The sequence below is a fragment of the Barbatula barbatula genome, assembly GCF_947034865.1.
Source record: "Barbatula barbatula genome assembly, chromosome: 19".
Lineage (NCBI taxonomy): Eukaryota > Metazoa > Chordata > Actinopteri > Cypriniformes > Nemacheilidae > Barbatula > Barbatula barbatula.
In genome coordinates, this window is record NC_136782.1 from 18,076,222 (window position 1) to 18,103,140 (window position 26,919).

At 37.1% G+C, this 26,919-nt stretch overlaps 2 protein-coding genes and 1 long non-coding RNA gene across 3 annotated transcripts in view; 2 read left to right on the forward strand and 1 right to left on the reverse strand.

The window, feature by feature from the left end:
- The window catches only part of gabbr1a (gamma-aminobutyric acid (GABA) B receptor, 1a), a 35,734-nt gene extending 20,317 nt beyond the window's left edge, over positions 1 to 15,417 (forward strand). Inside the window, exons 16-24 of the mRNA XM_079482103.1 lie at positions 3,050 to 3,200; positions 4,197 to 4,329; positions 4,525 to 4,641; positions 6,376 to 6,483; positions 6,677 to 6,770; positions 7,762 to 7,889; positions 10,433 to 10,561; positions 11,189 to 11,332; positions 12,011 to 15,417. Coding sequence (XP_079338229.1) covers positions 3,050 to 3,200; positions 4,197 to 4,329; positions 4,525 to 4,641; positions 6,376 to 6,483; positions 6,677 to 6,770; positions 7,762 to 7,889; positions 10,433 to 10,561; positions 11,189 to 11,332; positions 12,011 to 12,262 — 1,256 coding nt within the window. The 3' untranslated portion in view covers positions 12,263 to 15,417. The remainder of the gene's footprint in view (positions 1 to 3,049; positions 3,201 to 4,196; positions 4,330 to 4,524; positions 4,642 to 6,375; positions 6,484 to 6,676; positions 6,771 to 7,761; positions 7,890 to 10,432; positions 10,562 to 11,188; positions 11,333 to 12,010) is intronic.
- A 3,466-nt stretch (positions 15,418 to 18,883) lies between these two features.
- On the forward strand, positions 18,884 to 23,360 carry LOC306908916. Its single transcript, XR_013788046.1, has 5 exons — positions 18,884 to 19,115; positions 20,429 to 20,859; positions 21,246 to 21,362; positions 21,867 to 21,960; positions 22,107 to 23,360. It is a non-coding gene; the product is annotated as an uncharacterized lncRNA (long non-coding RNA).
- Positions 19,911 to 22,166, reverse strand: tnfb (tumor necrosis factor b (TNF superfamily, member 2)). Its single transcript, XM_079482198.1, has 4 exons — positions 21,854 to 22,166; positions 21,683 to 21,746; positions 21,360 to 21,419; positions 19,911 to 20,844 (listed from the first exon to the last, which is right to left on the reverse strand). Exons 1-4 carry the CDS (start codon positions 22,031 to 22,033, stop codon positions 20,423 to 20,425), a joined length of 726 nt encoding a protein of 241 aa, XP_079338324.1. The 5' UTR covers positions 22,034 to 22,166; the 3' UTR covers positions 19,911 to 20,422.
- Positions 23,361 to 26,919: the final 3,559 nt, after the last annotated feature.

Below are 26,919 nucleotides of genomic sequence, written 5' to 3' on the forward strand. Positions count from 1 at the left end.
GTGAAGATAAACGCTCCCACAAGACTTTCCTGTAGACAAAATAATTGAGAAAATGACTAAAGATGGTGAATGTCGGTTAAACGATTGAACGGTGTAATTTTCGGTGTTTGACGGCGTGATAATAGTGTTTCCGACGTGTGTCATAACTTCAGATATGCATGTTATACAAAGCTTTTATTTAAAATGTTCTGAACGTGTGCGTGTGTTTTAAATGGAATGTCCATCACATTTTTCGAGGCCCCGTTTTCGGGGTTTCTGGATTACTTGTATGCGTCGGATGCTGTTTGCTAAAGTGTCTACAGGAATTTGCTTTGAACTGTTGTCTGGAACAACCTACTTTATTTTCTTTGCTGAGGGCCATGATGGTGATGGAGCGGGATTGTAGACTAATCTCTGTGAATTTGTATAAAATTCCCAAGCTAACCCAGTTGGAGATCAGACAACCAGCTCTTGCAGTGGTGTGTGGTCGATTGAAATGAGAAAGAACTGTGTATGGAGGTTTTTCATCTATTCTAAAGTCATGTTTAAGTTCCATCGGATTTCTATCATTAAAGTCGTATGCAACCTACCCTTTGTAGACATAACATGACTACACAAAAAAGGATATTTTACAAATTCCATTTTAATATGACTTGTTTAGAAACATTCAGTTCTTTTTTTTTATGCATTTTGGCAGACGCTTTTTTTTTACTTGCGTTGCATTATACTATACATTCATTCTAAGTATGTGCAATCCCTGTGATCGAACCCATGACCTGCGTTGCAAGCGTCATCAAAGATATTTATATTAACAAGATGCGCCACTGCCGTTACAATGAATGGTGAGCAACGCAACGCTCAATATGGCCGCTCTAGATAAGAAAGTCCCGCCTTCAAGTAAATCATCAATCATCTTTGACACAGTTCTCTAACCACTGAGCTACAGGAAAGCACAAATGCTATTTGCTATGCTATTCTTCACAATCTGTAGTTCAGTTAGACACCGTTTTTAGGTTGGTCCTCATTCTCCTCTTTCTCCTGTTACCCTGAAATTTAATGTTTAATAAAGTCCCAAAAATCATTTGACATCTAATAAAATAGACATTGAAGATTTATTTACTTTTCACACAGCAGTTTCTAAAGCATCTTTACCCTTTTAACAAGTTCACATCCTTTTCCACAGCCAATCACGGCTGTTTTCAGAAAAACTGTATTCTGAGTTATGACCTATTTAGACTTGCTTCCTCTCCCCCCCACTGAGAAAACCAGAGCGTTGAGCTGGTGACATTGCTTGCCATTTTTTGCCCTTGATAATAATAGTAGAAGCAGATGTTCTTTCTCAATAACCCAGAAGCTCTTTAGGGACCCGCTGGTTCTCGGTGGAGAGACTGTCTTTGAACACTGCAGAGTTGGGAGCGAGATACCGAAATGTCGATGTGTATTTTAATAGTTTTATGAAAATGTGGCATTTAAAACAAATAAAGAACGTTACCTCAGGTCATAGCTTGTGACTGGTGTTGAACCATATGGCAGTGTCGTTGCTTTTCACCCATCTCTTGGTGGCTCCTGACAACCACTTTCTCCTCCAAATTGCTGTGGAAACTGTTGTTAAGCCAGGTCTCCATAGCAACACCCTGTCCTGATTCTTAGATCAAGGGCGAAGGAAGGTTTACAGTGAGACTGTATGTCAGCTCCCAGGACGGTCGCTCCCTCCGTCTCTTCTCTCTCAAACAGTTTCTCTCACATTGCAGTCGCAAACGTCAGGCATCACCCCTGAACTGTCAGCGTTCTGACATTCTGAAAAGTATCAACAAACACATCGTGCCACTTTTACAAATCCACAGTCCGGCTCTCTTTTACAGTCAGATTTCTGTTCTGTATAATGAACCGCATCACGATCGTTCGGGGAATCGCAACTACGATTTGTGTGAGTGACGGTTAGGTTTAGTGTGTGGGGTTTAGGGCTTCAGGAGGCTTTTTCCCAATAATCGTGAGTTTTTGTATGATTCACATGGTACGAATTCACACAAATTATTCGTAAACCGTTACGAATTCCTGTGAGATCAGGTTGAAACACCTGTTTGTCTTATCTAAAAATTACTCTCTTTTTCGTTTTGTTTTCTTACATTGTATAAATTTGATTTTAAAGAATGTAACTGTTAGCTTTTACAAATTTTTCATCAATCAAAGACAATATATACAGTATTAACAAGATGCGCCAATGCCATTACAATGAATGAATGTGGAGGAATGCAACATTCAATATGGCCGCTTTAGCGAAGAAAGCCCCGCCTGTCAGTAAATGGAACATCATGCTATTAAATTGAGTTAAAATTTTATATAAAGGAACGAAAGTATTTTTCCACGGAATATGTGATAAAGTGAAGAACTGGTGTTATCAGTGTATTTTTTGCAATAGCTTGAGCTCCAACTTAATCTTTCAGCGTGTGCACAGCTCTCCGCACAACTTTGATCTTCAGCCGTGTAAACCGAAATCTAAAAAGTCCGTTTTTAGCCTCTGCCAAATGACTGCCTCCCAGATTTCATCATTTAAAATCCCTCACATCGTGAGTTCCCCTTTTTGCGATATTTCCATTGTTTGAGAGAAATGTTTTTAAAACAAACCTAAGCTATGAAGTCACTAAAACCTACCCCAAATAGTGTTATCGACCAATTTCATCTGTTTCTTTTTTTCTAAAGTCCACACAGATAACCAGTATTTTTGGTTGTTGCACTTTCAGACCAGCCCATTTCAACCTTGTTGCCTTATACTTATTTAAAAATTGTCTGTCAAAAATGTCCATTATTATACCACCCTTTCCACGTGATTGTGAAGTCTGACAGTGCGGTAGTGGCTAATGATCCCTGAACTAAGCTGCAATGTCTCTCTGCTGCTTTTCAAAACTGTCAGGTTTTCTACGGTGAAGTCAATCTCAGATTTTTCACCTGCATGTATTCATGTGTCTGATGTCATCGTTCTGTGATCTCTCCGCTCGGATTCCCGGTCTTCACCTGGGTGCTGTTTATCAGCTCTGTGGATGGTTTTGACAGTTTTCTCTGCTCTCAACAGGTGCCAGCCCTCCAGCAGACCAGACCATGGTGATTGAGGAGTTCCGGTATCTTTCTCAGAAGCTCTTCGTCTCTGTGTCTGTCTTTGCCGTACTGGGAATCCTTTTCGGAATAGTTTGCCTCTCCTTCAATATATACAACAGTAGCGTTAGGTTGGTATCCTACGATATCTACATACTGGTGTTCTGTAGTGTTGGTTAAAGTGATAGTTCATCCAAAAAATTAAATTTATATGAAAATTCATTTGTTTCCAATGAACACAAAGAAAGATATTTGGAAATATATTAGTCATTTTCAGTTCCCGAGAACTCTTTGCTTTCCTAAATTCTTCTTATATCTCATTATGCGTTCAACAGAACAAAAATTACCATTGTTTTTCCTACTATTGAATATTGCTAACTTTCTTCCAAATATCTTTCTCTGTGTTCATTGGAACAAAGAAATGTATACAGGTATATAACAACCTGAGGGTGAGTAAATGATGACAGATTTTTCATTTACGGATTAACTATCCCTTTAACATTATGAAATTAATTTGATGATTATTATTAATATTATTTAATTCAAAGTTATTTTATGGCTCCCCTCCTCAAATAAGCATCATATATCAGAAGCTTCTGACGATAATGTATTTTGCACGTTTAGCATTTAATTTTTAATTTTTACTTTTTAATAATTCAGAATTTCTGCACAATTCTTATATTATAATATTTTGTTAAGGGAATAGTTCACCCCAAAATGCATTTTTCCTATTCATGTGTTCAAACCCTTATTGTGTCTCAATAGGTTTGTGTCCATGCAATGCCAATGTTGTTTGGTCACAAACATTCTTCAAAATGTATTTCATTGTTCATGGTCAATGTTTATAGTCAGACATGTTTAAAACAACATGAGAGTAAGTATGCGATGCAGATATTTTATTTGTGGGTGAACTATCCCATTTTTACCCTCTTAGATTTAAAAGTTCGATTTTTTAGAGAAGATAAAAGGAGACTAAATACGTTTTGTTTGTATTTTTTTTTCCTTTAGATGCCACACCAGTCACAAAACAATCTTTCAGCTCCGCAGAACACATTTCTGTTTGCTCCTTGGAAATAAAGTAATATTTCTGCACACTGAATTCTATTCTGTCATAACTTCCCTTACAGATACATCCAGAACTCCCAACCCTATCTAAACAACATGACTGCAGTGGGATGCGTTCTATCGCTGGCTGCCGTCTTTCCCCTGGGCATCGATGGCTTGCATGTTCATAGATCACAATTCCCAGTTGTCTGCCAGGTAGCTAGCTGCGTTTTCTTAGCTATTTATTGCTGTTTTCTCCAATTTCTTTCTTCCTATCTCATTGAGCCTTGACCTTAGGGCACTGTGATGATTTGTTATAACCCTGTGAGAGAATGCTTGCTCTGTAGCAAAAGCTTTTAAATGAACTCTGTTTCGTAACACTTTTTCTTTGTCTCTCTCTCATTCTCTCAGTTTCGCCTGTGGCTACTAGGGCTCGGCTTCAGTTTAGCCTATGGCAGCATGTTCACTAAGATCTGGTGGGTTCACACTGTGTTCACTAAAAAAGATGAGAAAAAAGAGAAAAGGAAGGTAAGTTGGACCGGGGTTTGCACACATTCTCAAGGAACAGTCATAATTTACTCACCATCCCTTTCCATGCCTGTACGACGTAATTTCATCTTTAGACATTATATTAAGTTACTTAGCCTTTAAAGGAACCGTTCAAGCTAAAATAAAATTCTGTCATAATTTACTCAATTTCGACTTGTTTCAAATCTAGATAAATGTCATTATTCTGATGAAAACAGTGAAATATATTTGGAAGAATGCTTATAACCAAACAGCTCTTGGCCTCCATTGACTGCCAGAAAAATGACAATGGTAGTCAAAAGTGCACCAGAACTCTTTGCTTTCCTACATTCTTCAAAATATCTTATTTTGTCTTCAACAGAACAAAGACATTTCTAAAGCAATTTTTCTTACTATGGTAGACGATGGAGGTCAAGAACTGTTTGGTTACAAGCATTCTTCCAAATATCTTTCTCCGTGTTTATCAGAACAAATAAATGAATACAGATTTGGAAGAACTCGAGGATGAGTAAATGAAGACAATTTTTGTGTGAACTGTTCCTTTAAATTTTTTTCAGTTCCCCCTACTAACACAAGTCAAAATAGTTCACTTTCTTTTTTGGTTTTGAAACTAAGCAGCATTTGTGTAGGAAAACGATTGGAGAACAGTCATTTTTGTGATTCCGTTTGGTGACGGCAGTGATGCAGAAATGAGTGATGATAGGGCCATACGCATTGCGGACGACCTCACGGTTCTTCAACGATCTCTTGGATCGGAGAACTTTGCAGAATCGGCACACTGACAAAAAGAGCGATGCACCCGTGCCCTTTGTTCAGCGTTATTGCATATTAAAGAATCCAACTCGGCTGACTCCAGTGTGAAATAGGGGAGAATCTTTTATCACAGACCTCTCTCTCCTTCTTTCTATCTCACATACATGATGTTCTTCATAACTATCCATTTCACCGCTGCTCAACACAAACCCACACTGACACATTTTGAGCGCGTTATTAGCATCTCGACACGTGTTCGGTCTGATCCTGTCCTGAAGCTGTCCTGCAGCGAAAAGAAACGGCATCAGGGAAAACCCTAAGACTTCATCAAACGACGAACAGATTACACCAACTATAGGAAATCTATGAATATGGATGAGCATTAAACGTCTTTTTTTTCTATCCGACTTTCAGGAGGCTTTAATATTCAAGTGCTCTGCACAACGAATCAGGGTGACTTTCAGCTCTCCCGATGTCCGTAATGGGTCAATTTGGCTAAGTGGTTCGACAGCACTCAAAGAAAGTTTAGTGCTTAGGCGAAATGTGCTACAAACAGGACTCTCGGGTCATTTCACGGCTTTTTGGTGAATGAGGAAGAGGAGGAAAATGTGCTGTGAAGCCCTGTTCTATCCCATTTTTCCAGTCTGGGGGCCTGCAGGGAGCTCGCGGCCACTGGTTAATGGACGAATGGGAAACATAAATAACTTAAGATTTGTAACACATGTTTGCTGATGATTGGTGTTCCACCTTGCATTGGGGCACACGCTATGGTGTCAGAGCAAATTTGGTCTTTACCTTGACAGAAATATAAACATGTTATGCAGAACAGCATCTTAAAGGCACTGGCTCTCTAAAAAAAATGGGGAAAAAATATTTAAGTCTCTTTTAAAAAATCTGTTTTTTCGTTAAATGTGTGACCTCATCTAAACGTGGCTTTTATTTTGACATTTACTGTGGTGACTGTCTATTTCTTTTCTGCAGCACTTGGAACCGTGGAAGCTGTACGCGACTGTCGCCGTTCTGCTCTCTATTGATGTCCTCTCTTTGCTTATCTGGCAGATCGTGGACCCATTGCACATCACCATAGAGGTCCCTCTGAATATTCGTTTTCACTGGTTTTACGATGTTGCTCCTTTGAGAAGCCTTCAAGGCCTTTTCTGCAGAGCAAGCTTATGAAAATAGGTGTTAATGGTGAAGGAGTGAAGTGCTGTGCACCGATGCAATGACCTCAATCTCTGTCCTTTAAAGTGTGCTCTCTCTCTCTCTTTCTCACCCTAAGCAGAAGTTCACTAAAGAAGCTCCAAAAGAAGATCTAGATGTGTTGATTCAGCCTCTTCTTGAGCATTGCAGTTCAGAAAAGATGAACACGTGGCTTGGTGTGTATCCAGCGCTTGTCTTCTTGCTCTCTCACCTTATCCATCTCTCTCGTCATTCCTATTTCTCTATACTTAGATCACACCAGTGGTGTTCACATCACTTTTACAATTGGTTGTTGGTCATTATATTAAAGGCTCACATTTAGAAATGGTTTCAATATATAGGAGCTACTATCTGCCTGCTTCTCACGTTGCACTTTATGAATTCAATGTGTCTCAGAAATTTAAATTGATAATTTGTTAAACGCTGGAATCCCTCCTCCCATTGATTTGATTCCCATTACACTGACACACACTCTCTCTCTCTCTCTCTCTCTCTCTCTCACTATCTCTTTCTCACACTCTTTCTCACTGCTGTGACTTCATATCAGAGCGCCCTAGTGTAAAATTGCATTTTGTGGGTCAGAGCACAGGTCTGTATCTCATAGACCGACTTTCGCATACTGTACAGGATGATAATATTACGGAGGAAGAACCTTTCCTGAACTCAATGTAAGATTAAACTCCACTAATATGGTCCATTTCCTCTCTTTCACTTCCCTTTTCTCCTTATTTTTTTCCTTTATTGATTAATTTATTAAAGTGCAGAGATATGGACAAGCTGTATATCGCATTACATTGTTTACACAAATAGTATTTCAACAAACCACCTAGTTCCAAAATGTCCCCAATATGTCCCCAATATGCCCATGTTTTTTATGGTTCCAGAGTCACCTACCTCAAAATGTTACACACCAAGATTTTTTATGTTTTCTAACATATATATATATATATATATATATATATATATATATGTATAAACTGCTTCAAAATAATGACTTGTTCATGGATCAGACATTATCACCATTCAGTTATTCTGATGTATTTGTAATTTTGTTAAATTGTATTAAATATTAGTCTTACACTAAATGCTCACCAATACTGCATACATGGAAGTGGAGGCTTGAACCTTTGAATGCATTCACTGTTACTAATGAATATTCCCCCTCAGGTGTGGTGTATGGCTACAAGGGTCTTCTCTTGCTGCTGGGAATCTTTCTGGCGTACGAGACCAAGTCCATCTCCACGGAGAAGATTAATGACCACAGAGCAGTTGGCATGGCCATCTACAACGTAGCTGTAAGTCTCTCTCCCGGCTCTTTCTATTTTCACTGCATATAATGTTCTCTCATGAGGTGACAAGATGCATGATGTGCAAATTGGTGAAATGCACGAGACTGTTGTAAAATTTCATATACAGTAGACGGTAGATGTGACCCAGTCTGCGACAATAAATCCCAAAATCTAATTTTGACATAATGAGCATCAAAGATTGATTTCGACCATTAGTTTCACCAGGATTTCAATTTTTGACATCACCTCAGTCGATATTAAAGATGTCAAAATTTTATTTTGACAGAATGATCTTTCACATTATATAGATAGACGGTTTCATTAGATGCACATGCCTGGACCGATTCTTTAATATATTGAATATATATTTATAAACGATTAATCATTCATATTTTATTGCATATTCATTGTATTAAATTAAATTAAAACTACTCAACAGTTATAGATTCTTTGCAGAGGTCTACAGGAAGTTACGTTTGGGCCACATAGCCTTTATGTTGTTGCCTCTAAAACCGTCTATAAGATGATTTTATTTAGAATACAGTAAATCACAGAAAATGACTTAAGCTGGGTTTTCACAGTATGGGTCATATATTATGCATTATACACACGGTGTGACCAAAAAAATGGAGACTACATCCAAAATGTTTATTTGTAATCAAATTTGGCCTTAGTAATATAACAAAACAATTATTATAAAAATGCTATTTCTAGGTAACAAATTAAACATAAGCAACGTGTTCCATTGAAACATGTTAAAGGCATAGTTCATCCGAAAATGTAAATTCTGTCATCGTTTACTCATCCTCATGTAATCTCATAACTGTATAAATGACTTTGCTCTGATGAACACAGAGAAAGATATTTGCAAGAATGTTTGTAACTGACAGCTGCGGGACATCATTGACTTCCATAGTGGTAGTCAAAGGTGCCAGAGAACTCTTTGTTTTCCTAAATTCTTCAAAATATCTCATTGTGTGTTCAACAGAACAAACAAATACAATATTTATTTTCCTACAACGTTAGTGGATGATGTCCCACAACTGAAATTTTCTTACATCCTTCCAAATATCTGTGTTCATCAGAACAAAGAAATGTATACAGGTTTGAAACAAAATGAGGGCGAGTAAATGATGACAGATTTTTCATTTACAGATGAACTATCCCCTTAAATCCAATCCTTTACTGTTAAACAATCCTTACACTATTAAGACTTAAATGTTCTGTTTTTATAAAGAAAACATGTTGCCTGTGCTGTTTCTGGCTCTTTTCTGAATGAGGTGTTGATTGCTATCGCGTTGTGCCGCTCCGAGTCGTTCAGTTGCTTGCAAACAGTTTGATTCCGCCAATAACTCCAAGTGCTTTGCTTGTGGATTTGCATAATTGCAGCCATTTTCCAAAACTCCGACTAAAACATCCTAATGAGGAAACAAGAAACACTTCACAGGAACCGTGAACACGACTTCGGTTTTGCCTCAGTCATACAGCTATTTAAAATAACATCAAATGAAATCTCAGCACAGCAGCGTGTGCTGTTCGGTGTCATCGTAACATCCCCTTCCTTTGAAGCATCTCGAGTTAATCAACAAAAACAAACAGATTGGGAAGAAGAGTCACAAATGAGATCTAATTTAATATCTCATTTAGGTCTTATTCACAGCACTGAGTACCGGATGTTTAGCTGGATGTGTGTTTCCATCAGAAATATATGAATGAATAGACCAGAGTCAGCTCCGGTGCTTTTGGGGGTCAAAGTTATAAGAGTTTATTGGGGCTCTAGATATTGTTTTTACTCCGCATGTTTATTGCTCTGTGCTATCACTGTGTAGGATTGTCTCGGGCAGTTAATAGACAGTATTTTCCTGCAGCGTTCGCAAGATATGACTTCTACTTTGTCATAGAAGAGAATCTCATTGCCAAAATGACTTCTGTGCTTTCATCTTTTTCAATTGCTCTCCTCTCCGTCCTTCTCTTTTCTTTTCAGAATGTCTGTATCATCTGTTTTCACCTCTTAATATCTTCTGTTCAGTATTGTGTCTGTTCTGGATTTTTTCTTAAAGGTCATTTCTGCCCCCTAGTGGTGGTGCCCGTTTAGTGCACTAAGCCGAAGAAAATAGGGTCTGTGGCTGAAAACTACTGCTACTTTTTGTCGCCTAGTTAGTGTGACTTCAGAACTGATTTGAGTACGCCTTTTTAAATTACAATACAAATTCATAATTTTTATTTAAAAAATAAAATGTTAAATGCACTATCAAACAGAACGTAGAATTGTAATTAAATGGAATTGCAACGAAATAGGAAAATTAAAATTCAATAAACCATATTATCATATCACGTGAGGTCCTTTTAAGAAACATCCCATGATATTAATAATAATAAAATAGAAATATTAGAGATGCTACGTTCGGATATAAAAACAGTTTTTTATAGCATCATAATTTAGTTCGTTTCTTTGTCAAATGGCACATTTAATCTTTCAAGCAAAGTTAGAATTGCATACAAAGGATTGATTTGGCACATTTTAACGTTTATTAAATTTCTCTCTGCAGGTGCTGTGTATGATAACTGCTCCGGTGACCATGATCCTCTCCTCTCAGCAGGATGCTTCATTTGCATTTGCGTCTCTGGCCATCACCTTCTCCGTTTACATCACTCTCGTGGTTCTTTTTGTGCCCAAGGTCTGTGCGCCCACACTACGCCCATGAACCTTCTACCACTTCCATTTTTCCACTACCACTTCTTTAAGGGGTCACTAGTTTCTCATTCTCTTTCCATTTACACAGTTTCATTGCTGTCAGTGCATTAGGTGAAGTTACGTTTCGGTCTGAATAAGAGTCTTGTGTTGTTTCCTGAGAATAGTGAAGTGACCTTTGTTTACAAAATGTTTCATAAAACTAAACCGCTTTTATTGGGAAAGTTAATTGATTTTCTTTTATGCATATTCTATAATACATTATTTGCATCGACAATCGTTCGTTGTTATACGAAATCGATTTTTTATGTAGCTGTGCCAGTTTCATTATAGTGCTCCATGATTAATCCTGAAATTGATTCCTCTTTGTTTTCTTTTAATAACTTTCTATTTCGGGTTCAAAGAAATACATCAAAATGGCAAACAAACACAAATTCTCACATCCTTAAATATTTTTTATCTCGTATCAGTCATTCATTTTCAGTACAATGTACAATCAGAATTTGATTCAAGAGTATTTTTTTGTTTGTTAATTGTGACCGTTTGGAAATGTACACATTGTCTTCTTCTTGAAATGGCCTTCTTGAAAAGATCTCATTGGTTGTTTCTGCAGATACGCCGCTTGATCACTCGTGGCGAGTGGCAGTCAGAACAGCAGGATACGCTAAAAACCGGATCCTCCACAAACAACAACGAAGACGAGAAGTCACGACAGCTAGAGCGTGAGAACAGGGAACTCCAGAAGATCATACAAGAGGCACGTGTTTTTCTCTCTTCTTCCATCCGTCACTTCCTTTCTTTGCCCATCTATACACAGCCTGTGTGGTGCTATTTAACACAATAATAGACCGAGAAATGAATGAGATCCCCGAAATCTGCTGGAGAGATTATAAGCATCCTTGTATCTTAATATTTTAATCATTTACTCACCCTTATGTCGTTCCAAACCTGTATGACGTGAAGAAAGAAGATATTTTGAAGAACACTGGTAACCAAACAACAATGACCATCGACTTCCATTGACTCGCACAAAACCACTGAGACTTTTTTCAAAATATCTTTTTGAGAAACCGGCACCCATTCACTGCCATTGTTTTTTGGTCCATTCAATAGAAGTGAATGGGTCCCGACGCTGTTCCATTATCTACATTCTTCAAAATATCTTCCTTTGTGTTCTGCGCAAGAAATAAAGTCATGCAGCATTGTAATGACATTAGGGTGAATAAATGATGACAGATTTTTCATTTTTGGGTGAACTATACCTTTAAGCAAAACAGAGGTACCAAAAGTAGTAGCATATGACTCATGCTCTGTATTGTACTATGTATGATGACACCAAAGCTGACTTTGACGATGAAAAGCAGCCCAAAATAAAATGACAGTAAATGATGACAGAATTGTTATTAATGGTCTCCAAAAATAATTTTTCACACAGAAGGAGGAAAGAGTGACAGATCTTCGGAATCAACTCGCGGAACGTCAAGCCTTGCGTTCTCGCCGACCCACGTCCGTCCAAAATCAGAACCAAAATCACAGCGTTCCTTCCGCTCAGACGAACCCCCCAAGCTACACAGACAAACAGTCTCTGACTCCATCCTTCTCCAATTCCTCGAACCTCTACCAGGGCGAAGGCAAACTGAGCCGAAACAATTGCCACAACAGCCGTTTGCCCCTCCTGTACAAATGAATCAAGGCACCTGCTTGGATGAATCTCGAGAAAGCAAGTAGTGTATGTTAACCTGTAGTTTATGAACTCTCTCTTTATTTTTAAGTTGGCTTCCTGACATTCCTTGTGATTTCCTATTTGTTTACTTTTTGAGACACGGAAACATATTAATCGAAAAACTTTTACTTAAACTACATGAATTCTGTGATGCACATTCAAGTGAATATAATATTTAATTTTAGATGTATATAATTAACCAATGATGTCAGTAAACAGTCCATTAGTCAAACTTATTAACAGCCTTTGTAGGTTGGACGGTGCTAATTCAACGAATCCGAGCTGGTGTTGGATTGAGGTTAGTGTCAGATAGAAGAGCGTCTGAAGTTTCATTCGTTTGTGTTCTGCTGTTATTTTGCCCTTGAGCATAACACCTCAAGGGGAACTGACTGTTTTTCCGACTGGGCCGTTAAAAATCCCTTTGGATTAAAGTGTTTTTAAACACAAGGACAGGGGTGTTTAGAAAGGTTTATCCGGCTGCTGGATCCCGATCTGGTCAAATGTTTCACTTTGTATTATTTTGATGAATGTCAGTGAACGAAGAGTGCATTAGAAGATGCGCTTCGCTTAACATTTGAAAAGACGAGCCGAGAGTCACTGTAATGAGACAGACCTTGCATCGTGCGACGGAGGGTATTAGATGCTCCTTCTCATCCGACTCACAATAGAAAGGTTTTAGCTGAAGCTGTGATTTACTTCTGAAGGTATCTGACCCGAGTCTGGTCGATACTCTATTTTCTTTTTATAATGTTCCTCCAAAAAATCCTTACGCTTGTGTGCCAGGGTTCTTTAATGGCTTTTCTGTTCCTGTCTAAAACTACAATATGTAGAACAAACATAGATATAGAGAGCCAGGATATGACGAGACATGATGGGAAATAGTCCCGATAAGTTCATCACTAATAACATTTTGCTTGTCAGATCGGTCGTGTTTTGTGAGTCTGTCCGCACAGCGGAAATTAAGCACAGGTTTTAAACCGCTTCTTTCGCACTTGGCAGGCCAGATTTGTCACACACATCACCGAGCCACCACTATTTTATTACAAGTTATATGAGGAAGATTTGCTTTGCGAGAACTCCACGTTGTACTTTATATATAAGCCTATGGGAAAAATTAGGAGACCATTCCAATTTGTAATTTAATCAGCATTTCTAGATGTAGTGTGGTCAATCCAGTCTAGTGTTTGATGAAATTCAACAAAATCAAACCTCAGGAGCAACAAAGTCCTCCAACAGCAATGTGAAAGACCGGCAAGACACATTAAAACTGTGATACAAATTGAGGTTATCATATATTTAACAAATATTTGTGAACTTTTCCTAAATACATAACACAATGATACTGTTATTTTGCATAAAAGTAAATATAAACTTGTTTTCTCTTTATTTAAGGTCTGAAAATACAGAGCATCTCTTCTGTTATTTTCACCTGTTTCTCCAGTTTTCCTTTTCTGCAAATACTTTTATTGAAAATTTGGTAGAAATATTGTTAACAGTTCATTAAACAAAATGATCATTACCTAAACACAAACCTATAATCGTAAATTCAGAAAAAACGAAAATAATTTTGAAATGGTCTACTAATTTTTCCCGCAGCTATAGATATCTGTAAACACTGTTGCTGAAGTTTAACCGATGGCTAGATCCCACAGATCATTCCTGGACAGTGCAATACATTTATTTGTACTTTTATTTACATATTGTTATTTTAAAATAATGTTGTGCCTCTTACAAATGGGAGTATAAACATGTGATCTACAGCAGCAGTCCTCACCTGGTTTAGTTAAAGATTAAACTGTACAATGGACCTTATTGACCGAACACAATATCAAACCCGCAATCCTCATTTAATGTAGTCTGGGTCATATTTTCTGTTACCAAGTTCATGGTTTTCGAGGATGATGGCATGTCAAACCACCTGCCTATGTTAGCATCTACCTAATATGGCTAAATTCTGCCAAGTAACAAATGAATTTGAGCCATGATATTGACTTTCATGGCCTTTGAAGACCAAACATAGAACGTTTTTTTTCCTCTTTTTAAAAGTTATAAAGCATGTCTATTTTTCTATTCTATATGCATAAATACGTAGTTAATTTAAAGGCATTTTAGTTCTGTACCCCTGACCGATGCGATCAGAGCAGGCTTGAGAAGTGCTCTAAGACTATCCACTTGCATTGTATAATTTGTACAGTAAATGTACACAAAAACACACAATTTATGATAAAGTCTTTTGTACAATTTCAAAATCACGTTGACGGCCATTTTGTTGCTGATAAATTGGATACGTGGAAGCTTTCCCAATCATTTGAAATTCTTCTTGACACCAGAATTCACAGTTGCAAAACTCGTAACCACTTTAACTGGTTTACAAATGCCTGACTCTCTCTTCTTGTATTTTTGCAGTTGCAGGTGGAGTCAATGCTTATAATTTTGTACTTGTGGACAATCTCTATCTATATTTACATGTATTGCAATATTGTTGTGCACACTAATAACCTTTTTCTTTTCTTATGGTAAGACAATCACATACTATTTTACTATGTTTACAAAACATAGTTTTTCAGACAGAACTGTGCATTGACGCATGTTTCATTGTTGTATCTGTATCACTGAAAAATACTCATGTATAAACTATCAAATAACAAGCAATGATTCATTTGACAAGAGTAGTAAGCACATGGTTTTCCCTCTAGTATACTAAACATTCTAGTAATGTAGCTCAGGGTGTGTGACTATATACTGTATAACACTTGACACACTGTAAAAGTACAATCTGTAATTACTGAAACAGTGCCTTTTGTACTCATTGGAGCGGATCTGCCATTGTAGAGTCTGAGAGGAGTCACCATTGACATGTGAGGGTTGCTATTATAAGGCACTTATTTCTACAGTTGCAGCAATTACGGATTTCCCTTTTAAATGTACTGTTTCTTGTCAGGAGTGTGCACTATACCAAGAGGAATTTTTTAATACTTCCAGATGTCTGTAAGTCATGTAATTAAGTCCCTTGTGATTTTGAAAAGGACAGCAATGAATCTATTATGTATGCTTTAGAAAGTTTCTCTAATATGCAAACGTTCTGGATGTCAACATTCAATAAACATATTCTTTTGCACTGACAGTACTGTCGAGACTGTGATGTGAGCTGTTTTCTGAAGCACCACTCGTTTAGATTAACGTATATTGTATACTATTTTGTTTTAGATTATAATATAAATTGTCTTAATGTGTTTACTTTACAAACACGTGCGTGGCACATATAAAGCATGTGTTCATTGGCATTAAATATTCGATAGTCGTGAATTTAAGGACCGTCTTACATACACGTTAAGTTTCCAACTTCAATAGCATTTAAAGGGAATGACTTATAGCCACGAGACTAGCTGTACAGGGTTCATGTGTGTGTCAGATATAATGCAAACCTTTTAGATGATTTATATTTATTATAATAAAACGTCAAATCATATGCAAATATTGCAATGGGTTTCACTGCTGTATGGGCTCATGCATAAATATTCCGCTATTTAAAGCTCAATAGCATTTAAAGGGAATGACTTCCCTGACTAACTGTAAAGTGTACGTGTGTGTCAGATAGAATGCACCTTTTATATTGATATGTATTCAAATAAACCGTCAAATCACATGCAAACATTCGTGTGTATATGGGTACACACAAATATACCATTATTTAAAGCTCAATAGCAATACGTATAATATATGCATCTGATTTGTGCATATGATTTGATGGTTTATCATAATACTCAATCATCTAAAAGTTGTGCAAAATAGCTGACACACACATGAACACTATACAGTTAGTTTTGTGGTTAGAAGTCATTCCCTTTAAATGCTTTTGAAGTTGGAAAAAGGTATTTTAATGTGTATTTAGACATGGTCCCTCTTATATGCAAATTTCAGAAAAATAAAGGAGAAACTCAAATGGGGCCTGTGCACAGCCATTCTGAGGAACAGAGGTTGGTTTCAAAAGGGAAAGAACACTGCCAGCTTACAAACCCCCTTGTTATACTATTACAACTTTTAAATAATTCGTTTACATACAAAGCAATGAGATATGCTCATTGATATCATGTACATTGGACATAGGTACGGACGACCTAACACAACCCTTACATAGTGACCTAACATAGTTTTAATGTACCGGTAGTCTAGATCATGTTAGCTAATTCGTGAAACAATGCCTATGTTGGCCTAAATTACACATGGCTAGATGAAGGCGTTATTATATCATAGAAATAAAACGTGAAAATGTTTAGAGGTTTTGTTTACCACAGACCTTATTTCGCTGGGCACTTTCGAAACAGGCTTCATGAAGCTTAGTATTGAATCCACGCTTCAAAGCGCGTATCATAGTCATATGTCAATTCAAGTTGGCATGTCAAGTGTGTTTTAAGTCAAGTAAATTAGCTTGTTGTAGGTTGGCAATATGAAATGGACACAGGCAGCGGCTGCGTGACATTTTTCCCCTTCTGTCCTCTAGCCTCCTCCAAATATAGCTCTTTTGCCTACTTTGCCGGCCAGCGCCGTGTCACGGGATTTTTAGCAAACAAGGCTTTGTTACGTCACGTCATTACTGTTCCGAAAAGTTTCAAAACCAGATGTTATTTTTAACAATAAAGTGAAAGAAATCTCATTGGTGCTACACTGAAAATCCCTTTTCAAAACATTTTAATATATATTTCCTCCGGCTGCTCGTTCTGTGATGATTGTCCTTCTACCAAAATGTTTTTGTGTTCCTTTCGAACACTTAAATTTCATGAACACTTTCTGTGTTTTGGATCACCATTAAAATCTCAAATAAATAGGTTGGATGTTGTGAGAGAATTCTTCTGCAGATCTTGGAGCACAAAAACAAGACACAGAGAGGCATCAAGCCTTTGAACTCATTTATTTTTGAAGCTACAAGTCTTTATATACGGTACAAAAAACATCTGGAAGGTTTCATATGTCCAGAGTTCACATGATGACCAAATAAGGTCCAGCATGGCAAGACAAAGAATGTTTAGCTTAGAGGGAATCCCCTCCTCCCCAAAAATAGCCAAAAGGGAATTCCGTCCTCCAACTATTTAGCCAGGAATGTATTCAGTGAGTTTAACAATTTCACAATTCATTATTTTACGGGCTTATGTTCATTTATGCAGAATTTAAATCTAACAGATTTATTAGGAATTAAATACATGTTGAGTGTGTGTTATGTTTGAAGGATTTGGTACTAGGTTTTGTTGACTACGATCAGTCCAAGAAAGGTGGATTTTATGTTATTAACTTGGTTTTGTTACTTGCTAAGTTGCACAGTCATAAATAAATAAAATAAAGATTAACCTCTCTTTTTTTGTTTTCGTGAAACAATTTGAAAAATAATAATTTCAATAAAATTGTCAGAGAACAAAAATTCTCATTCACTAAGCATGCATACGCAAACATTTGTGCGTGAAACCTGCGTATGAACAAATCTTGATTCACAAACACTTTCTTACAGAAATGTATTTCTCAATAAAAGAGAAAATATAGGAACAGTTGAATGCACACGTACGCAAAAATCACCAGTCTCCTTCTCTCTCTCAAGACAAAATGCATATTTTCTCTTAGGATAATAGTTATACATTCATATATATATATATATATATGGTCCTTTTTTATTTTGATATTTGTTGTAATTTGCATTGTAGGTTTGTTCAAGATCAATGAAGAAAACTCGAAAACATTTCACCTCTAGGGGGTGTTGATCTGAAAGTAAACTCATAAACCAGTGTCTATAACAGATTTAACTCTAAATCAAGAAATAAAAATAACCATGTTTGTAGTGATCCATAGACAGTGATCATCTCGGGATAACTATCACTTGATGTGAAATATAGCCAAGTTGTACTATACAAACAGAGCAATATGTTGTGTTATATATACATATATATATATATATATATATATATATATATATATAATGTATGACAAATTATCCATGATATAAGATGAGTGCAGTAAAAAGTCAAAGGTCAATTGCAGCCCATGGGACCATTTTGAAAACAGCCCTGCTATGTGTGTGATGTCAAATCATCAATGTTGAAACACGTACACTCCTAAATTTATTGGAAGGGCATAAGTGTAGCCAAAACATCTGCTGATCTTAAGTACACTGAAATAAATAAATAAAAACATAATAAAGAGACAATATTTTATATGACACCCAGAATAACGCTTCAACCAACATTAGAACCCTCGACAAGAATACCAATCACTCCCCCAAACACTCAACTCACACGCGCAAATCAACACGAAGCCTCGACACGATACGGCACATTTGATTCAACGGTTTCGTTGTTTCACGAAACCTCACTCTGCCCATCACTAATTTCGCACGATTGACCAAAAAACAATTAAAAAAACAATAGATTTTGTAACGATGTTACTGGAAATCCCAAAATGCTAACATCGCTTCCGTGTTTTGCATCCAAAAATACGTCATCACTGAGCCTTCCTGTAAGCGGTCTGTGCTTGTTTAGCCAATCAGAAAGCTTAATAATTATAACACGTTGTAACTAGTTTGCTGCCAGCCAATCATATTGCACGGGCACATCTCTGAGGCGGGGTCTAGGAGAGCAAGCGTGTGTTCTTGTCTTTGTTTATCCTTTAGGATGATTTATGAGTGTGTTTTCTCAATTGTGTTGTGGTGTAAGTTAGCAAAATAGTTCAATGTTTTTAGTTCAAGAGCCTTTGCATTTTTTGAGGGCCTTTAAATCATTTTAAAGCAAAGAGTATAAAAATAAGAGAGCTCGGGGACATCGGAAAGTGATTTCAGGTAGAGTAAAGTATTAAGTTAAATTTGGATAAAAATACATTACAATTCTGTAACTTAGTTGAATAAAAAGGGATATTTATCAAAATAACCCCATATATCGTTGCCAAATAATGTTCAGCGAATACAATAGTCGCTAAAAATAGACAAAAAGACAGATGGACGCATCTGCAAATAGACGCTTTGCGAATGAGTTTTAGGTTGGCCAACTGCCAGTGTCATGGGAATGTTTGTTAAGTCATTTCTATATCCCGTGTGTCGAAACGAACTACTCCTCAATCTTATAATTATAATCGTATGTGTGTGTTTAATGAATGAGTCTACGAGGTGTTTGCGCACGTGCCAATCTTCTAAAGGTGTGCCGGACTGGCGCTGCGCAGACCGATTGGCGTATGACAACGAAGTGCCGCGGGAACGACGGGAAAACTTCTCGCGGTACTGTGATGTCATACTGCATTCTCTCTGCGCAGCGCCACATTAAGTCCAACAAACCTTTCTTGACCAAGAGGGGGCGGTTTAGCCCACGCACGCCCTACATCACAAGTCTCCTCCCACACGAGTGTAACCGAAACAGTGATGCAATGTTACATCTGTGCTCGGGTTTTTGGTGAGGTGTTGTCATTTTGGTCAAATAAAAGAAGTTAGACATTAGGAGGATACAGAAGTAGAGTCACATGCTGGAGTGTAAAAATACCCGTTGTGTTCATGTGTCCCATCACATGGAGTTTGTTCTTCTTTTTGAGGGGACATGAATGCCTTACAGCTCTTTGGAATGGGACTGACACATTTGAGTTTTTTGAGGATCTTTACTGTCAGCATTTCAAATTCACAGAGGAATGCCAAAACTCTTTCAGATAAAGAACAATACATTAATTTAAAAAATCATAGCATATACACTTATTATGAATAAATAGTTAAATAAAGCAAGGAGAACAAATAAATACACATAAAAGTTATAAATAAATCTATCCACCAGAACAACATCGTTCTTCGAACGTTCACATCCCTCTCATTATTTCTACAACGAAATAACATGATACATGTATTAGCTTAAATTTTACATAAAACGTAAGAGGTAGTGCCATACAGCTCATGACTGGGTACATAGTACTCAATGCATGGCCCTCTCAATGCATCTTTTGCGTTTTAGAACCAAAACGTATGTTGCGATGCAAGAAGGATACTTATAATTATAAGAATACCTTTAAACAGATCCCCCGAGAACATTGTTTCAAAGTTGTCCCGCAAAAGTCTTGGTGGCATCTCTGTTTGTAAAACAGGTCATGCAACTACTCTAACCATAATTTACTTCACAGTGCAAACACTCCAAAGAATGTTTTCGAAGTATCATCATCAATGTAATCTACATAGCTGGTTGATGTTGACAGCCGGTCGCCCTGCAGAAGCTTAAAGACAGCGCCGAGATAGATTGTGCTGTACGTGGTCTTCTCATTCTCTCCTGACTGGCAGATAGAGTGCCCTGAATGCTGCAGTGCCATTTCTCCACCCATTGCATCCGAACGCCGCAAGACAGTGTGGCTTAGGAACTTCTGCACTTCACCATCTTCATCCACGTTGCACGGTATACCAAAGGCCACCTGGCTGTACACGAAATAAAGGCCATCTTCCGGAATGTGAATCGTGTTGTCAATGAGTTCAAGGCCGCCTTGCTCGAAGGACTGATCCACACCGCTGACCCACTTCAGTGATTCTTTATTTCCACTCACCCCACCTGGGAAAAGAGAAGGTAAATGTTTAAGGTTGTGTTCCTTTTGTCTTTGTTAAAACACACTAATACAGCCATTCTTGCAACACATATGTGAGTTTGTAGACAGGCTCCACTGGCTTCCTGTTTTTTTGGGGTGTTGTGGTTATTTATCAAGGTCTTTTTTTAAAGAAATACTGTATGCTATGATCAAATCATGGTTATACTGTTTTGGAGCTTCCCCACCTTCCCCCTTCATCCTACATGCCCCCATATCTACGTAAGGGCTCTTTATATTACGGGAATTTTATTTCTACTCTAGGAAAACCGAAAAAGCCATTGTTTGATAGAAATCTAAGATTGCATTACTGTGCTAACAAAATTTCCGGCTCTGTATTTTCCCCCTTTAACAAACTGGGATTTTTCAGAATCTGATGAGGTCCCCTCTTCTAACATTACTAAACTCAGTCTCCCGAAATGAGATAACCTGTGAGGTATTGAGATTGAACTTCACACAGAAGTCAAAGACACTCTTGACTCACCATGTAAGTGAATGGCTGCCTTTGTGCGCTCAGCGATTTGATGTAGGACTTTTACATGCTCTGTTGAAAAGAGGATTGGGATCAGTTTCACATGTTGCCAGTCATTCTATATCTAACATTAGATAATATTTGAAGTAATGAATATTAATTATAAAATAACTATTCCACGTTTGTTGTCTAGTTAATTTATTTTGCCGTGTTAAGAATGACATTAATGTCCAGTTGTTGTTTTGGCTTTGGTATAGCATTGATGTGCTAAGAGATTGAGCCTTCAAGACTTAAAAAATATAATAATTGAAAATGTAGTAGGGAATATTATTTACCTGATGGCGTGCCGATTCGTTGCCCAGATAAGATCTCATTCTCGTTTTTGTTCTGTTTCCTGTCCTGTAAGATACATACAAGTGTATTTATAACATTGACCTCATAAGTAAATCTCACTATTAGAAGTACTTCAATAATTGTTGGTTCCCACATGAAAGTTTTGCTCTTACCATCAAATGCCAGGCAAAGAAGACCGAAGCCGCCGCGCAGAGGCCGAGGAAGACGATTGCAGCAAATGTCTTCCATATCCAACTTCGTGAGGACTTGACTGGTAGAGGTACCACAGTTTTCTGATAGACACCATGCATGCCAGCTTCTAGATCTACTAAAGTCGTTTCGTATTTCGCCATGCTGTTACTTCTCTTAGATGTGTTTCTTTTTAGTGTAATATTTGTTTCTGTAATACTCTTCTCTCCGTTCTAGTTTATATCATGTTAAAAGGGGAAACTCCAGTGATGTCAGTGTTCAGCCAATCTGAGGAACAGAGGTTGGTTTGAAAAGGGAAAGAACACCTCCAGCTAACAAACACCAACTTTCCACCCACACACACACACACAACACACACACACACGTACTATACCTACCCCACTGCTATGCTATCACACAATGCTGCATGATATTTTTTATATATGCGTGATATAAAAAGTAATGGGTTAAATAATGGGATCAAATTAGCAAAGATTATTGTATCATTGTCATTAGTTAATCTTCCCTTAATAATTACAAATGGCATAAAATAATTTGGTTTATTTTTATACACCATACACATGTATATGTAAATGTGTGTAAGTGTTTCTGATTGTTTAAATATGCCATTAATCTTAGTGTACTCTACGATTTCTGAATACGCAAAATAATGATTCAGTAAAGCAATTTCATAATCTTTTGTATAGTGGTATCTCTTCACTGAGTTCACAATACAGCCCGATAAACCGGTTGAGTGGTTAATGTGCCACGGATAGTTTCAGTTTCGGGCTGGTGATGTAATAACAGTCCATTCCTTGGCCCGTCTACAGCTGACATACTTCCTTTTCGGAGATTCCACCCTTTGAAATTCTTCTGGCTTTTACGGTGTTGTTTTTGTTTTCCCTGTTCATAACTTTTAAATCTACATAAAAATCTATTTTTTTATACAATCTATGTTGTCCAGTATGGGCTGTCCTATGTGCCTGTCCTAATTTGCCCAAGTTGGCAGCAAAATCGTTTGGTTTCCTGCCCTCAAAACATGAATGACATCTTCTCATCAGTTTCTAACCCCACTAAACAAGGCCCCTTAGCTCATCCCTCTCTTACTCACAGCATCCTGTTTGTTTGTACCCAGTTAGTCATGAGTTGAGGCTGAATTTGATGCTTTTTAAAAGATTTTTACAATAACAATATAATAGGTATATAGATATAAGGTTATGAGAGAGCTACACCCAGGATTGCACCATCTGACTCAACCACCTCTGACTCTTTACAATATCGATTGCTTTATTCCTAATGTTGCCTAATTAGGGAAATGCAAAGGAAAGTGTTTATTTGTTTCGTTTTATTGTTTGTGGTTTCTGATAGTGATGCATTTTATGTCAACAGGAAGTGATATCTTTCTGTTTTTGTTCTGTATTTGTGAGGCTGCATGACATTTATGGCAAGTGATGTGGGTCCATGTGTATTTAAAAGGTTTGAAAGAAGGTGAAAAACAATCTTTCTGTATTATTTGCATTCAGTGGTGGCAACAAATAGCCTCCCACGGTCTTTTCCGCTTTAGATTTAGATTGTTATCAGGTTAATGACATCAGTGCACACATGATGATCAGACCATCTATGTTTGGTTGTAAAATCATCTTTTTCTTAAAATACATCAATTCAGTTCATTTACAGTAAAAATGTCAATTATGTCATTGATTATGTCATATTTGAAACCCGAAGATTCGGTCATCATTTACATACCCTCATGTTGTTCCAAATACATTTCTTTGTTTTGATAAAAAGTACAGTAAAAATGGAGACAGATTGTATTGAGGTCGAAAAAAAGGTGTTATAATGGCTTAGAATGAAAAACAAACACAGTGCAGAGAATACTGGTTGGTGATCATTTTGTTAAAGGGACAGTTCGACCAAAAATGAAAATTCGGTCATAATTTACCTAACCTTAAGTTGATCTGTATACATTTCTTCGTTTGAAAATACATTTTTCCAACTATAGTAGTCAATGGTGACCAAGAACTGTTTGGTTACAAGCATTCTTACAAATATATTTATCTGTGTTCACAAAACAAATCATTTTACACAGATTTAGAACAACTTGAAGGTGAGTAAATTAAGAATTTTCATTTTTGGGCGAACTGTTCCTTTAAATGTTGGGCCTGGAGTAACAAATCATTTGAAGTTTTATTGCACCATCATTTTATAAGATTAGTTTTTTCAGTAATAAATATAAGAAAACCACATTATAAAGACACAGCTGAATAAACAGTGGGATTTCTGTAAAAAAAGGTCATAGTGGTAAAATATCTGCTGTGTAATCTTAAGGCATTTCAGGTGCTCAGAAACCTTTAGAAAGCATCACCATCAAAGAGCACCTGCAGCATAAGATCAAAGAGTAGAGCTATAAGAGGGGGAAGTGTGGGAAAGCCCCCACATTTTAATGTGGTCATGCAACCTACCTTATGGTTGGGTTCGTGAACTATGTAAGGATTCCTACCACGATTTCCATAGGTTTAACCCCTCTCCATTTTTATTTTCTTTCGTCCCCATTGTGCTCCACAGAGGAAGGGATGACGAATATGGTTTTACGTCTTCTCTTTAGTTCTGGTTTAAAACCTTTACCACAGACAAGAAAAAAACGGAGACTCTGCTCTAGTTGTAAGTCAGATGTGGATGCTCAGAGTAACAGGAGTTTCTATATTTTGGACTTAGAATGATAGCCCCATTGTCAGGTACTGACACATGCTCATGTGTTTCTGTGTTACAGTCCAGCCTGTGTCATTCATTATAGTGTGGTGTCTCTTTCTATGTATCATTAAAAATGCCAAATGTCCCGAAACAAAACTTCACGCTACGTCATTTAAACCTCACCTGCCACCTTGTTGTGTTGTGACATGACACACGGCAATGAAAACGATAGTCACTTTACCAAAAGAACATTTTTAAAGATGGATTTTCAGCAAAAACAACTTAGAAAACACCTAAATGTTATTTACTAACCACCTGCAATCTAGTTTAATCTCTTAATGTGGCTACAAACCACAACGTTATGAGTATTGTACTAAATTATTATACCATTTAGCATTAATTGTAATTTAGTCATATTACGGTGTGCCTTGCAGAGGTCAGAGGTCTTTTGTTCAGTTTTGTACATTTTCTTGTTCACTACATCCAGAATTCACGTGAGACTGTGAAAACTGTTTACAAATATAGCCTTAAAGTTAATTTAAGAATTGATATTTGTTATTTAACCAAATATTTTACTAAATGTTTTAAATTTTTTATAGACTTTAATCATACTGAAATAGTCGTGCAGGGTAGCATGGTTTTCTTTAGAGGATTGTCTTTTCACAAATGGAGTGTGCATGTGTGTGCAAAAAACCACAAGCTAACAGGAAATGGCTGACTGCACAAACACACATTTATACATAAAGGTTCGGTTGCTTCGCATATTGGCAGAGACTGATGCTGACAAAGAGTTCTTCCAATCCTTCATGTTAAAGTAAGTTTTGTAAGTTTTAACAAAAGGTTGCGCTTTTTGTCTTTTCATGTTCCGTATAGGTGACCTTTATGTTGCCTAAGCTAAATTTATCTCAAAATCTGCACTCTAAAGCTGATGGGTTATGTTAACCCATTGATGGATCAGATATAGACAAAAACTCAACAATTGAATAAAATGAATCCAGAAATGTGAAACCAATGGTTGGGTTTGTCCATGTTTGATCCAACATTGCTTGGGTTGAAACCACCAATAGTTTTTTATAGAGAACACAAATCCTGTTCATAAGCACACATCACGTATATCACCTACTGAAAATAAATACAGCAACACATGCAGACGGCATGACTCTGCACGCATCCTTCTTCACCACGTTGAAAAAGCTGCATAGGTTTGGTTTCTGATTCACGTGCTGTTATTGAAAAGGGCCACCGTTCAATCAGGGAATTTTACTGCTGTTCAGTGGGCTGTGTGTGGGGAAGAAGGTAAAGCAAAGTGGAAAAAGACACCAAAAAGGTGAAGTGTTGCTTGAAACAGGGACATGAGAGAAATGCTTCGCTTGAACATTTTCAGGAATGCCGAAGACTTTGATGAGGTCAGTCCAGTGAAAGAAGAACAGAAAAAGCCTGTTTGTTCATTAATGTCACGATTTGATTCCCCTAAATGAATTATAATAGGATGTATATATATATAAAATAGACAGTTGAACTGAGCTAGGCATAAATACAGTAGACACAAAATGCTATGCTGCACATATTATTTGTACAGTTTTTATATATATAAATATATATATATATATATATATTAAATACAACATATAAAATTAAAGCACAAAATGGTCTGTGTTGGTTGATCAATTGAATGATCAATTATGAAACGTTTTTATACTGTAACTTGCCATAGTTTTACATCCATAATTTGACATTCATAGACAGACAAAGGTGAAATGACGTTTCCCTGTGGGCAGAGGAATATACTAAAAAAGAGGATTTATAGATACGGGGATTTCAGAATTGTGACTCACAGTTCGTGAAATTAGCTGTCATTGCCTATTGCGGTTACAGTTTGTCATTGGAGGTTTGCTGTTGGAAATGGATTCGACTCTGTGAGGTACAGTACCCCATTGATACAGTCAAATGTCAACACTTTTCAGGACACGGACCAAAACCAGACTGTGTACCTCCCTGACCTTAACTTGAATTCGTGCAGATTAGCAAAGCGATAGAGCCTGATTCCTTGTGGCTTTGGTCACCCAGACTGAAATGTTTTTGACAAACTTTTTTTTGACAAAATTTGTTAAGACAAACTGTTTGTACCTGTGGCTGAAGTATGTTTAGGTTTGAATAGTTAAAGGCCAAAAAAGCCACATTGCCGCAGCCAGAATTCTCATGTTGACTGGCTCCATCATGTGGTAACTTGAATTAAATGAATAAGAGAGTCATATGTTGATCTTTGGGTTATATAATACAACCACAGATGGGCACAAATACATCATAAAGCATTTGAATACAAATTAGAAATACTTACTAATAAAATGCATTTAAATAA

Coding starts and splice junctions, on each gene's coding strand:
- tnfb (XM_079482198.1), bottom strand. CDS start 22,033: ATGGCGAAATACGAAACGACTTTAGTAGATCTAGAAGCTGGCATGCAT. Junction 21,420..21,682: donor ACGAATCGGCACGCCATCAG/GTAAATAATATT, acceptor TCTTTTCAACAG/AGCATGTAAAAGTCCTACAT. Junction 20,845..21,359: donor GGCAGCCATTCACTTACATG/GTGAGTCAAGAG, acceptor CTCTTTTCCCAG/GTGGGGTGAGTGGAAATAAA.